Source organism: Bos grunniens, chromosome 3 (genome assembly GCF_055505025.1).
Source record: "Bos grunniens cultivar Pamir isolate PY7600 chromosome 3, Bosgru_T2T1.0, whole genome shotgun sequence".
Classification (NCBI taxonomy): Eukaryota; Metazoa; Chordata; class Mammalia; order Artiodactyla; family Bovidae; genus Bos; species Bos grunniens.
The window spans coordinates 43,692,809-43,706,171 of NC_141167.1; the positions used below are offsets into that span (position 1 = coordinate 43,692,809).

At 46.3% G+C, this 13,363-nt stretch overlaps 1 protein-coding gene across 1 annotated transcript in view; it reads left to right on the forward strand.

Moving 5' to 3' along the window:
* Positions 1-2,182: 2,182 nt before the first annotated feature.
* Positions 2,183-13,363, forward strand: part of GADD45A (growth arrest and DNA damage inducible alpha) — a 160,860-nt gene continuing 149,679 nt past the window's right edge. Inside the window, exon 1 of the mRNA XM_086390504.1 lies at positions 2,183-2,469. Within this exon, the coding sequence (XP_086246630.1) occupies positions 2,369-2,469 (101 nt within the window). The 5' untranslated portion in view covers positions 2,183-2,368. The remainder of the gene's footprint in view (positions 2,470-13,363) is intronic.

Genomic DNA, 13,363 nt, shown 5'->3' on the forward strand with positions numbered 1-13,363 from the left:
GACAACTCATCCAAGCAGTGAAGGCAACCTTCTCGGGTCTCTTAGGGGAGAGCTGGTGGGCCTCCCCTGAAGATATCCCTTGGACCACAGTGACACACGGGCCTTAGCCCAGCGACTCAAATCCCTCATGCCCTCTGGGAACGAAGTATGGACCCCTCACCCCTGGTTCCTGCCCACCATCTCTGTGCTACACACCCTATTGCACCTCCACACGCACATGACTTGAAAAACACCCGTTCCATCTTTAAGATTCAGTCCAAGATTCCCATGATCTGAGAAGCCTTTTATGCACATTCCTCACCCTCCACCCCACCCCTTGGGAGTGGATTATCTCTTCTTATTGCCCCACTTCTGTGCAGACCTCTCTCAGACTGGCTCTGTCCTGGGCTGAATTGTGTTCCTCCAAAGTCGTACTGGAGTCCTGGTTCTCAGTATCTCAGGGTGTGACTCTATTTTGAGATAGGCTCTTTATAGAGGTAATCAAGTTGAAACGAGGTCATTTAAGGTGGGCTCTAATCCAATATGACTGGATTTGGACACAGACATACATGACAAGAGGGCTTCCCAGGTGGCACTGGTGGTAAAGAATCTGCCTGCCAGTGCAGGAGATGTGAGAGATGTGGGTTCAATCGCTGAGTCGGGAAGAGCCCCTGGAGAAGGGAATGGCAACCCACTCCAGTATTCCTGCCTGGAGAATTCCATGGGCAGAAGAGCCTGGAGGGCTACAGTCCATGGGGTCGCAGAGAGTCAGACACAGCTGACGTGACTTAGCATGCACACACACATACACAAGAATGCCATGCAAAGTTTGGAGTCGTGCTGCCGGAAGCCAAGAAACTCCCAAATTACAGAGTCCTGGAACAGAGCTTCCCCTATGCTTCTAGAAGGAGCATGGCCCTACTGACACCCTGAACTTGAACTTCTAGGCCCCAGAACTGTGAGACAATAAATTCCTAAACTACTCACTTCAGCACTTTATTATGATAACCCTAGAAAACTAACACAGTTGTCAACATACCCGTGGCTTTATCTTGTTAGTTCCATTACCACCACTAAACTAGAAGCCCCTCCAAAGCAGAGCCTGCTTTAGTCTTCTTTGTACCGCAACTAATCAGCCCTGGGATTTCTTTGGAAGGAATGATGCTAAAGCTGAAATTCCAATACTTTGGCCACCTCATGTGAAGAGTTGACTCATTGGAAAAGAGTCTGATGCTTGGAGGGATTGGGGGCAGGAGGAGAAAGGGACAACAGAGGATGAGATGGCTGGATGGCATCACTGACTTGATGGACGTGAGTCTGAGTGAACTCCGGGAGTTGGTGATGGACAGGGAGGCCTGGCATGCTGCGATTTCATGGGGTCGAAAAGAGTCGGACACAACTGAGCGACTGAACTGAACTGAACTGAATGACACCTAAATATTTGTTGAATGAGTCAGTGACCGCAGTGCATCCTCCGGTTTCCTGAATTTATTCTCAGAAGCAGGACCAGGCAGCAAAAAATGCCCTGGGGCTTAGCCTCTTTGCTGGGACTCACTCTGCCAACAGCTATCCAAGAGCATCTTCAGTAACCACAGAAAAGATGATTATTTTGCTTCCAGCTGGAATTCAATGGTCATCAAATTGTATGCATTCCTTCAGTCAGTCAGCAACCTTTGAGTGACTCCCCTGGACCAGATTCTGTGCTAGGAACTGGGGTGTGTGTTTGGGTGTACTTAGTCACGTCAGACTCTTTGAGATCCTATGGAGTGTAACCCACCAGGCTCCTCTGTCCATGGGATTCTCCAGGCAAGGGTGGCTTGGGTTGCCATTTTATCCCCCAGGGGATCTTCCCAACCCAGGAATCAAATATGCATCTCCTGTGTCTCCTGCATTGGCAGGTGGATTCTTTACCACCAAGCCACCTGGGAAGCCAGGAACTGAGGATATATAGCAGTAAATAAGACCAGCCCAGTCCCAGGATTCATGGAGTGTCTATACTTACAGGAGAGATTGATTAAGTAATTATGTAATTACAGTGATGTAAGTGCTAAGAGAAGAAGCCAAGGATGGCAAGGGAATCCTTAACAGAAAAATCTAGTGAATTCCAGAGAGCTTCTAGGAGAGAATGATGTTTGAGCTGAGCCAAGAGGAGCTAAGAGGAATAAGCCTGACAAGACGGTAGCGGAAGTGTGATTCCCGTTGAAGACACAGCACATGTGAAGGCTGTTGGTTCAACAATTGTTTGTGGAGCCCTTACCATTGGCCGAGCAGGCGTTCTGGGTCCTGGGCCCACAGCTGAGAGAAAAAAACAACCAAATTCCAGCTTCGTGAAGTCTACGTTTAAGAAGGCAGAAGGAGGGGAGCGGGAAGAGCAGAGGGAGGAAGAAGTATGGCGCGTCTTCAAGGACATGAAATGCCCCGGGTCAGGCCCACGGAATCCGCTTTGATTGCCGCTGGACTTTCCACCCGTAGAGCAGCGCCTGGTCCACAGTAAGAGCTGGAGAACGTGATTTGCTGTGGTTGGATGAGATTCTGCGAAAGGGGTGGAGTTGGGCTGAGTTGGAGTAGTGATTCTGAGGCGGTCTGGGTTAACGAGCCCTAGACAAGAAAGTGCTGCAGTTTTAAGCCCTTTCACTTTCGCCGTCCTGTTTCTCTGTGCTTCTCAGTGATAGGGTTGGTCTATAATATTCCCTGAACTCTACTGGCAATAAGGTGTTCTCAGGCTGTGAGCGGCATAGCAGCCTGTTCAGGTTGCAGCCCAGATTCACTGCTGTTGGCAGTCTTTACCTGAACCAGGTTGTCTAACTCTCCAGTGCCAGGACTGACTGTGATTAGAAACCTCTGGAGGGAAATGCTGTGTCCTTTCCATTCTGGTGGCTTCCTCCCTGGCTCGGGTCACCATGACCTGGACTCCGGGCTATTAAATGAGGGGAGAGGCCCAGTCCAGTTCCTAGGTGGATGATTCTATTGTTTAGGGAAATACTTGGATGGATTTTCTGGTTGGTAAAGGCAGATTCCATTTCCCTCCTCTCTCCTCCTTTTCTTTGCTTTTAACACAAGAAAACATTAATTGTAAAAATAATATAAAATACACAAAATCAAATTTAAAAAAGTGATCCAATATCCCATCAACCAGGAGTAACCAGTGTTTGCATTTGGTTGTATTTCTTGCAGACTTTTCCTGTGCAGATGTGCATTGTAGGTGTTTGTGTATTTATATCTGCAAAAATGAGATTATGTATATAATACATATCAACTTGCAACTGACTTAACCTTAGAATTTAAGTGCAAACATCTTTCCATGTTAAGAGAAAATCATAATCTCACTGTTTTAAATTCTGGCCTGGACTGATGTTACAGCCTCCCAAATTTTCCATGTCCAGTTTCTCAGCAGCCTATGAGCAGGATTAGTCTTCCTGAAACAATCCTGAGCATGTTACTTTCCCATAGAAACCCTTTAAAATGTCTCCTACTCCCCATGTCCTGCAGATTAAATCCAAATTATTTCACTCCAAATTCGAGACCCTCCATGGTAAGACCCTGCCCCTGACGGGCTTGTCCGTTTTTACCTTCATGCTTTTCCTGATGCTCCAGTGAAAGCCTGATGTCTAAGGTCTTGACTTTCCCATCTCTGCTCAGACTGCTCCCTTCCTCCTAGAACACCATTCGCACCAACTCTCCAGCTTCTAGAAGCCCAGGCTAGCTTCGAGGCCTGGCTGAGAGGCCACCTTCTTCAGAAAGCCCTGTTCCTCTCCAGTAAATATACTAGGAGCCAAGCCATGTGCTCTTTTCATTGTGGGGAAGAAAGATTAGTTAGCACACCTTTGTCATTGCTTAACATGTACTGTACTTCTTGGATGTGCATGTGTGTGCACACACAACACACACATTGTGGTAAATTGTGCAAAGGAGTGTTAGTTACAGGGAAGAGTTACACTCCCATTAGTGCTTTTCTCATTTCCGGCAAGTATTTGTATACATCTACACATCTGCACGGAGAAGGCAATGGCACCCCACTCTAGTACGCTTGCCTGGAAAATCCCATGGGCCGAGGAGCCTGGTAGGCTGCAGTCCATGGGGTCTCTAGGAATCGGATACGACTGAGCGACCTCACTTTCACTTTTCACTTTCATGCATTGGAGAAGGAAATGGCAACCCACTCCAGTGTTCTTGCCTGGAGAATCCCAGGGACGGGGGAGCCTGGTGGGCTGCCGTCTATGGGGTCGCACAGAATCAGACACAACTGAAGCGACTTAGCAGCAGCAGCAGCAGCACACATCTGCATGGGTGTGTACACATATACAGGCGTGTAAGTGACACGTGTGCACGCATATTATGCAGGTGTAGATATGTACATGTGCTTGTGGGTGGGTGTGTATCAAGAGTCTCGCAATTTATTTTCTGGGAGCTGCTGCTTCTAAGGTACAAGCTAATTTTCCTCTGACATTTATAGGCTTCAGGTGACTACAGCATTTTATTAGGGAGCTTGCAGGGAGAAAGCACCTGAGTCACACTCTTCATAAATCTGTCTGCCTCAGTCGAGCATTTGGCTCCTCCTTGTTTTTGTACTATTAAATTGACAAATAGCTCTTAATAAACCCACAAAGCTTACATAATTTAGCTTGGGGACTTCGAGGCTTGACGGCGGGGTGATGTGCTGATGTTGGGCAAGTTCATATTTAACCAACTAGATTGCACAGGTTAGCTTTTCTGGGCGAGCCCTGGCACTTGGGAGCCAGATTTCCTTTCATAGCTAAGAAATCGGATTTCCTCAGCTTTGAGAAGCAACCCTCTAGGACTTGAGCATTTCAATACTGCAAAAAATGCCCAGGAGGCGGATGGGAGGGAGGTGGACTTGGAGACTTTCACCCAAGGGATGTTTAGAGTTCCAGTGGTGTCCCTCTAGGGGACTGCCTTATTTCAGAGATATCAGGGTGTAAGTAAAAAGCACTTCCTCCATCCCCTGAGGCTGCCTTCTCAAATTGCTTGGCTGACCTTCATCCACTGTTGATCCTCTAAGTTTTCAGCCCTACATGGGAGAATCCACGCCAGGCACAGGTGGGGATCTCCTGTTCCTCCGAGTCTGGTGTTGATGGTGAGGTGTCGTGAAGATTTTGTTCTGGTCTCTGGGTCCTGTCAGTTTTAACTTTCTCTTTCCCCTCTAATCTCTCGCTATGTGGTCTCATCCACTCCCAAGGCTTTTAATGCCACCTGTCAATGTGGGAGTGGTTACCATGAATCCCCATTTCATATCTGTCTTCTGAGCTCTGGCCCCTGTATCCAACTACCAACTTGTTATCACCATCTGGGTATCGGCCTGGCATCACAAGCCCGACTCAGTTAAAATGAATTCATCAGCTGTCTCCTAAACTTTCCCCTCCTCTTTGGTTTCCTGTTCAGACGATGACGGCGCCAACTACCTAGATGATCAAGGAGGCAATCAGGGAGGTGTCCTCACTGACTCTGCCTCTCCCTTTCACCTCCCCAACACCCCAGTCCACTGCACAACTGGGCAGTCATCAAGTCCTGCCAACCCAATAGCCTTCCGAAGAGCTCTCGCCTCTGTCCATTGCTCTGCATTTCGCTGCCAGCACCATGCTCCCTCCACCAGACACCGGAGCCTCTTGCCTGGACAAAGCCTCATGTCCGTTCTTACATTCTCTAATCTATTTTCCAGGTAGCAGCCAGAAAGATTTTTTTAAAAACACAAATCTAATTATATTACTTTCCTGCTTAAACATAATCGGTGATGTTCCATTTCTTTTATTAAAAAATGCAAATCTGTTGTCACAGCTCACAGTGCCCTGGCTATACCCTCCTCTTCAATGTCCTCCGGTGTCCCCATGTCCCCTTTCTCTGTCCATGCAGTGCTCTTGCCTCATAGGCATACTCCAATCCCTTAGACCTTCCCTGCTGTCATGGCACTTCTTTCCTCTTAGGCTGAGTCATTGTTTATATATTTATTAAGAAAATCATTCATAATTGTATTACTTTTCTTTTCAAATATTTGTTTTGAAAAGTTTCTCTTTCATCACTTGTTTTAAATTATCTCATTAGATTTTACATTTTATAGAATAATAAATTAGATAAAATATCTCTTAAAACATTTTTTATTATGAAATATAAAAAATAATGCAAAAATTTCTGTAACAGGGTAACAAATCTAGTGGTTATGCAATTGACACCTATCTTCCTTCCAACTGGGCCAAGAGAGCTTTGACAATGTCTGTAAAGCTTTTCTTTTTTAAAGAAGGTTCTGACCAAAACAAGACAAAATACTAATAATTAAAAATCTACATGGTGATTTTATAGATGTTTGGTATATTATCTCTGGACTTTCCTCTGTGTTTAAAATAGCTCGTGAAAGTGGTTAGTTCTCATTCATCTTTTAAGTTCCAGCTTGACTATTCTTTCTATAGGAAATTTGCAACCCCTGGGACCAGACTAGGACCCGTGCACCCATGCAATTTGCATAGCACCAGGCTGCTTCTCTGTGCCGCTCATCACAATGACTGCCGTTTGGTCAATGATTTGTTTAATATTGGTTTCTTTTACTAGTCTGTAACCTCCATGAAGTTAGGAACTGTAACTTTTTTTTTCCAGTGATGTCTCTCTGGCCTCTAGCACCTGACATTTAGCAAGTGTTCCTTAAGTCCTTGTTAAGTGAATAAAAGATGTTCTAAAGCTGGATCTTTCTGAAATAGTGGAACATGTTAGTAATTTCTGTTCAGTTCAGTTGCTCAGTCATGTCTGACTCTTTGCGACCCCATGGACTGCAGCATGCCAGGCCTCCCTGTCCATCACCAACTCCCGGAGTTTACCCAAGCTCATGTCCATTAAGTTGGTGATGCCATCCAACCATCTCATCCCCTGTCGTCCCCTTCTCCTCCTGCCCTCAATCTTTCCCAGCATCAGGGTCTTTCAAATGAGTCAGCTCTTCGCATCATGTGGCCAAAGTATTGGAATGACTGTAACCTTACTCATTGTGTGTTTGTTGATCAGTTTTACTTTTTTAATGAATGCATGGTGAACATTTGCTCTAGCTGGGTAATACACCAGGTGCTGAGATTCAAAGCTGAACTGTGATCCTGCCCTGAAGGAGTTTACCAATTAGCAACTCAAGTCATGTTTTCATGAAAGGACACAGATAATGGGAGGCTTGGGAATTTCCACAGGAGCAAGAAAACCTATATCTGAATGACCTCTGAGAGTTCATTCACCTAAAAGTAGGCAGGGCGTCAGAGAAAGGGTTATGGGCCCTTGTGGCTGAGCCACTGTGGCTGTGGCCAGGTTTATTGGAATCAGAGTAACAGCCCCAAGGTCAGGAGGGCTGAGCTGACTCATTCTGCAAAGAGAGCAGTCAGGGGTCAGGCCAGGTAAAGTGAGCAGGTTGGGGTTCACCCACAAGGGAAGCAGACAGAGAGGACCTCTGTGGCTCAGACTTGGTTGGTCAAATCCCTGGTTGGTGGTATCTTCCCAGCTGCCACAAGGCCCACTTTCATCTCAGCCTTCTGTGTCCAGGTTGATGGCTTCCCAGCAAGGGCTGAGCCAAGGTCTTCAGGCAAAAGGTTGAGCAACAGCCCTGCATTCAGGCAGAGCTCGGTTTGTATCTGGTACCATTTGACACTGCATGATTGTGAGCAAGTTCCATCAACTTTCTGAGGCTCAGTTTTCTCTTTAATGAAACGTGACATACTGTCCCTCACTCATTAGGGAGATGAAAGCGTGTATGGCGAGTGTGGCTCTGTAGTTGGTGCCCATCAGTTACATGCTCCTTTTCCTAAATTGTGCCATAGGGGTAGGTTTTGCTTTGGGGGCCCTTTTATTCCCCCTTCCACCTTTCTTTCTTTCTTTTTTTTTTTTTTTAACTGTTCTAGCACCTCATTCCCGCCACACACTTTCTCCAATCTTGGAGAAACCTCCAGTGGAAGTATAATGAATAGACGATTTCTGTGCTGTGGAATGGGGGTCTGGAACCTAGAAGGTACTCAACAAATCTTTGTGAGATCGGTGGTCAGATGGATGGAGAGTTGAATAAAATGCACATTTCACGGCTCCTGCTGCCACCATGGTAAACATGGCCAACAACGAGATAATCATGGAACACCTTTTAATTTCTAACTCAGCTGCGTCAGAGACAGCAGACAACCTTTGACCGTCAGCCAGGAGTGGCTTTATAGCCAAAGTCATCCTGCCCAAGCACACCTCTTCCCAAGTGACTCCTGTTAGTGAACGACAATGCTTGAGTATAAATGCCCATCATCTCCACCCGACTCCCTAACTCTGGAAGTCATTCCAGTTCCAGGGCGCCTCCTGGCCTCAGCCGAGGCTGTCCTCAGGCCTGTGTTTGGCTTCCGCCCTTCCTCTATATCTTTGGCTCCTTCCCCCTCCTCCAGCGGTCATCCCCCAGGGAACTTCCTCACACACATCCCACACCCTGAACGCCCTCTCAGAACCCACTTTCTGGAAACGGACCTGTGACACATTGGCTCACCTGAGTGGAAGGTCTAGGGGCGATTGGCCACAGTTGGGCAGAAGGTGAAGCTAGATGTGATCCCTGCTCTGCAGGCCCTACAGTCTAGCAGGGGAGGACGTGCTTAGTCACTCAGCCGTGTCCGACTCTTTGTGACCCCAAGGACTGTAGCCCACCAGGCTCCTCTGTGTATGGAATTTTTCCGGGCAAGAATACTGGAGTAGGTTGCCATTTCCTATTCCAGGGGAATCTTCCCGACCCAGGGATCAAACCTGTGACTCTTGCTTCTCCTGCATTGGCAGATGGATTCTTTACCACTAGTGCCACCTGGGAAGCCCAGTGGAGAAGAGAGACCTTAAATATGGCAGAGTCAATAGAGTAATCATGATGAGACAGAGACACTAAGGAAAAGAAAGAGTGGGATGAGGGTTTACAATAGGTTGGGGCTTGTCTCAGGGTGCAGGGGGCCTCCCCAAGCAGGAGACCAGCAAGGTGACTTTATAGATTGAGTAAGGAGGAGCCAGGTGGGAGACACCCTGCCCAGGCAGATGGGGCCACACATGATAGGAAGGAGCTGATGTGTTGAGATAACCCAAAGGCCAGGGCTGCAATGGTCTTTTTTTTTTTTGACATGTGAAAGTGAAAGTGAAGTCGCTCAGTTATGTCCGACTCTTTGCGACCCCATGGACTGTAGCCTACCAGGCTCCTCTGTCCATGGGATTTTCCAGGCAATAGTACTGGAGTGGATTGCCATTTCCTTCTCCAGGGCATCTTCCCGACCCAGGGGTCAAACCTGGGTCTCCCGCATTGTAGACAAGCGCTCTACCATCTGAGCCACCACGTGTATATACTATTAAATAAATATATTTATTTTTAATGTATTTTTGGCTGCACTGCATCTTAATTGCTGCATGTAGGTTTTCTCTAGTTGCGGGGATCTCTAGTTCTAGGTACACGGGCTTCTCACTGCAGTGGCTTCTCTTATGCAGTACAGGCTCTAAGTGCATGGGCTTCAGTAGGTGTGGCACATGGGCTTGGCTGCTCCACTCTACATGAGGTCTTCCCGGACCAGGGATCGAATCCCTACACCCTGCATTGGCAGGCAGATTCTTATCTACTGTGCCACCAGGGAAGTCCATCAGCAATATTTTGATGTAAAGAAAGAGTTTTAGGACTTTGGTGCAGTGGCTAAGACTCCGAGCTCCCATGCAGGGGGCTGCCCTGGTCAGGGAATTAGATCCCATATGCTATGACTAAGGATCCTGCTTATCCAACTAAGATGCAATCAGCCAAAGAAGATTTTTTTTTAAAAAAGAACACTGTTTTGTGGGTTCTTCCTTTCTTTACCTCATCACTCCAAGACCTCCATCTCCATGTGGCCTGTTGAATGTCCGAGCCTTCTTTTTCTATCTCTGACTCCTCTCTCTCAGAGAGGCTGCCTTCCTCACATACCCCCGGCCCCCTTTTCTCCTTCAGAATTAGTCTATTATGATCTCCTTGGACTTTTTTTTTTTTAATGAATCCAAAAAATGAGCAACAATACGTGTTCCTTCTCAGATCATCTGGCATCTAAGGGCCTTTGATGCAATAACTCAATTGCAGGTGTGTGGAAGGATTATGCAGAGAGGAAACGGCGGAGGCAGAGACTGGAGCCAAGCGGAGAAAGAAAAACCTTTGCTTAAGTGCCACGCCAAAGGGGGTGAAGTTCAGGAGCCAGGTCCTGGCAGGAGAGAGATGGACCCGAACCAGGAAATAGGTCAATCAGAGGCTCAATTATCGGAGTGCCGGAAAGTGGAGTGTGAGGCCGAGTCAGCTGGAAGGTGGTTGATTTGTGGTTGAGGTGCTTTTTATAGTCCTGCCCTGTCTCCACTTGGGAGCTGCAGCCTGAGGCCCTGACTGTCTGCAGGTGTGAGTAATGCTGAGCGTGGCAGGCCCTGGGGAGGCGGGAGAGGGGAGGCACGGAGAAGAGGAGCTTTCTGGAGCCAGCAACCACACCTGTCTACGTTTTTCAAAGCTTTATCACCTTTGCAATTTGAGCAGTTTCATTTCCACTGAGATTAAAAGTAAGTGTGAGCAATTAGATAAATTATGCCTGATTTACTACTCCCTAAGGAAGTATGAGAGCCTAACCTTGAACGTCATCCCACCCATCAAATATCTTGATCACAATTGCCTTCTTTGGATCTTAAGAGTTTTGAATTTTCATTTGTTTTTATTTGGGTATACATTTTTTTTCCTACTTAATATTTTTGACAAGAATCCATACATTTTTTGTCAAAATGGTTTTTTTGGTTGTTTATTTGTTTTTATCTTGCAAACTTTCAGTTCAATGACCTGTTCTCACCTTAATATTTTAGGATGGAAACATTACCTTCCCTTTTCTTGTGCTGTAGTGGCGAGAGGTCAGGGGTCTCTTTTTCTCTCTTCAGACCCTTCTGCCAGCAGTTCTCACATCTGTGCAGGCTTCTCTCACCCCCAGCCTCTGCAGCTCCAACCTCCTGCTGCTGGGTGTCTCCCCTGGGGCTTCCATACTGTAGGTGGTATCCAGAGGTATAGCTTCATCAGCCCTGAATGTACTGCACTCTGCTGGAATCACCTCCTCCTTGTCTGGGTTGTGATTACTGATGAGCTATGATATCCATGCAATGGGGCTAGAGCAGCCTTTGGCAGTTTTGTATTATTTATTTGGGGATAATGTTTCTAAATTGTACTTGAATAGTAATACAATTATCTTTGCTATTTAACTTTATTATTTGTTCTTTATTCATAGGTAACACAAGGGAGTTTTGGTTCATGAAACTTTGTTTCAGTTTGTGTGCCTCTGTGTGTGTGTGTGTGTGTGTGTGTGTGCAGTGGTGAATAAGACAGGTATAGGCCAGGAAGGAATGTTTTTCTTCAAATTTTTAAACTGTGACATATGGTAAGGAAACATTTTATACTGTAACATTTCTTAAAAGTAAGAAAAACATTTTATAATATAAAACACCGCTGCTGCTACTGCTGTTAAGTCACTTCAGTCGTGTCGGACTCTGTGCGACCCCATGGACTGCAGCCTACCAGGCTTCTCCATCCATGGGATTCTCCAGGCAAGAACACTGGAGTGGGTTGCCATTTCCTTCTCCAATGCATGAAAGTGGAAAGTGAAAGTGAAGTCACTCAGTCGTGTCTGACTCTTAGCGACCCCATGGACTGCAGCCTACCAGGCTCCTCCATCCATGGGATTTTCAGGGCAACAGTACTGGAGTGGGGTGCCATTGCCTTCTCCCAATATATAAAACACATTATACTGTATATACACATATACATATAGTTTTGAAAGTATATGTGATAATTGATTTTGATATATATGACTTATGCAAGGTAGATATTTTTAATTCATATCTGTATGATGAAGTGTAGACTGAGTAATTAAGTGATCAGCAAAGGTCACACAGCTTGTAAGTATTGGTGCTCAGGGCTTGAACCCAGGATTCTGGTCCAGTAATCTTTCTCATGTATGTAATTTTATATGCATAAGAGTCATATAAAATATACCAAGTCAAAGCAGGATGAGTTCCAATATCCAATCTCTCTCTCTCTCTCTCTCTCTCTCTCTATATATATATATATATAATTGTCATATTATGTGCCATATTATTCAAAAATTTAACTACACAACTGTGGAATGAGAAGATATATGACCGTACTAGAACTTGGGAAAGCAACTCAAGGTGTCAGACAAATAGAACTGTATTTCTTGTTAGAAGGCAAATTTTTATGTCCACCAAGACAAGCTCATTCTTTTGCTCCTGGACTTCATTAACAGAAGTAGAATGTCCCAAAGGAGAGACGTGATTATCTGATATACTTCTAAGAGCAACTGTATTTCATTCTGGGCAGCACACTTTGAAACCAAAGACAAAAGAGATCGTTTTTAGAAGAAAATGCCCCCAGAGGTGAGAGGGCTCAAGACCAACCCATCTTGAGAAGATGGGAGATGGATGGAGGGGCAGTCAGGATGTGGGGGGAGGTGTGCAGGCGGTCCCTGTGGAGGAGGCCGAGTGACCCTGTGGGCGGGAACCTCTGCACAGGGCAGTCGTGGTAGATCTTTGTGATGTTTGCCTGTGTGGTCTCTGCCTTCCTTTCTTCTCGTCCCAGAACCCACGTGTTGTTCATGGAACTGTCCCTCCCCTTCTCTTGGCCCTCATGTTTTGGCAAATGACTGCATCCCTCCATCCAGGTGATTGTATGATTCTGGCCTAGGAGAATCAGCACATACCCTCTTCTCTGGCCACAGTGACTGATCCAGGAATCAGCTTGTGACCCAGATCAGTTCAATGAGAAGTACATTTTGAACTTGTAGGGAGTTGCTGAGGAAAAGCTTCTCCCCTCACTGGATGTGAGGCTGCACAGATGTATCTAAAAGTGAAGTCATGACAAAGCCACACACAAGCAAGAGAAGGGGCGACAGTATGCCCTGCTTACTCCTCCAGAGCCCCTGGAGCCAGCTGTGCCTGATGTCCTCTAGACCTCCCAATTAGGAGAGCCAGTAGACCACACTTTTGTTCCCTGGAAGGCAAACTCTGAGGCAGAGCTTAGGGTATAGGATGTTTATTAAGGAGTGTCCTAGAGATGAATGTTTTGAGGAAGGGAGCAGAGGCGGGGACTCAAGCCAAATGCAGTTCTGACGACAGCTTTGACCAAGCCCAGGGTGAGACCTAGGTGGTGATGACCCAGACATCTATGCCCCGGAATCGATTAGTCATTGGCTGTGGGTTGTCCCAAGAAGATGGTTCCAGGGAAGCAGTCCCTGAAGGGGTTGCCAGTTAAAAGTTGTCCGCTGGCAGCTGTCCAGAAGCTGGTGCTAAAAAAGTCCTTCATCTGGATGGCACATCAAAGGCTTACTGCACAGTGGATTCCTTATTTATTTGT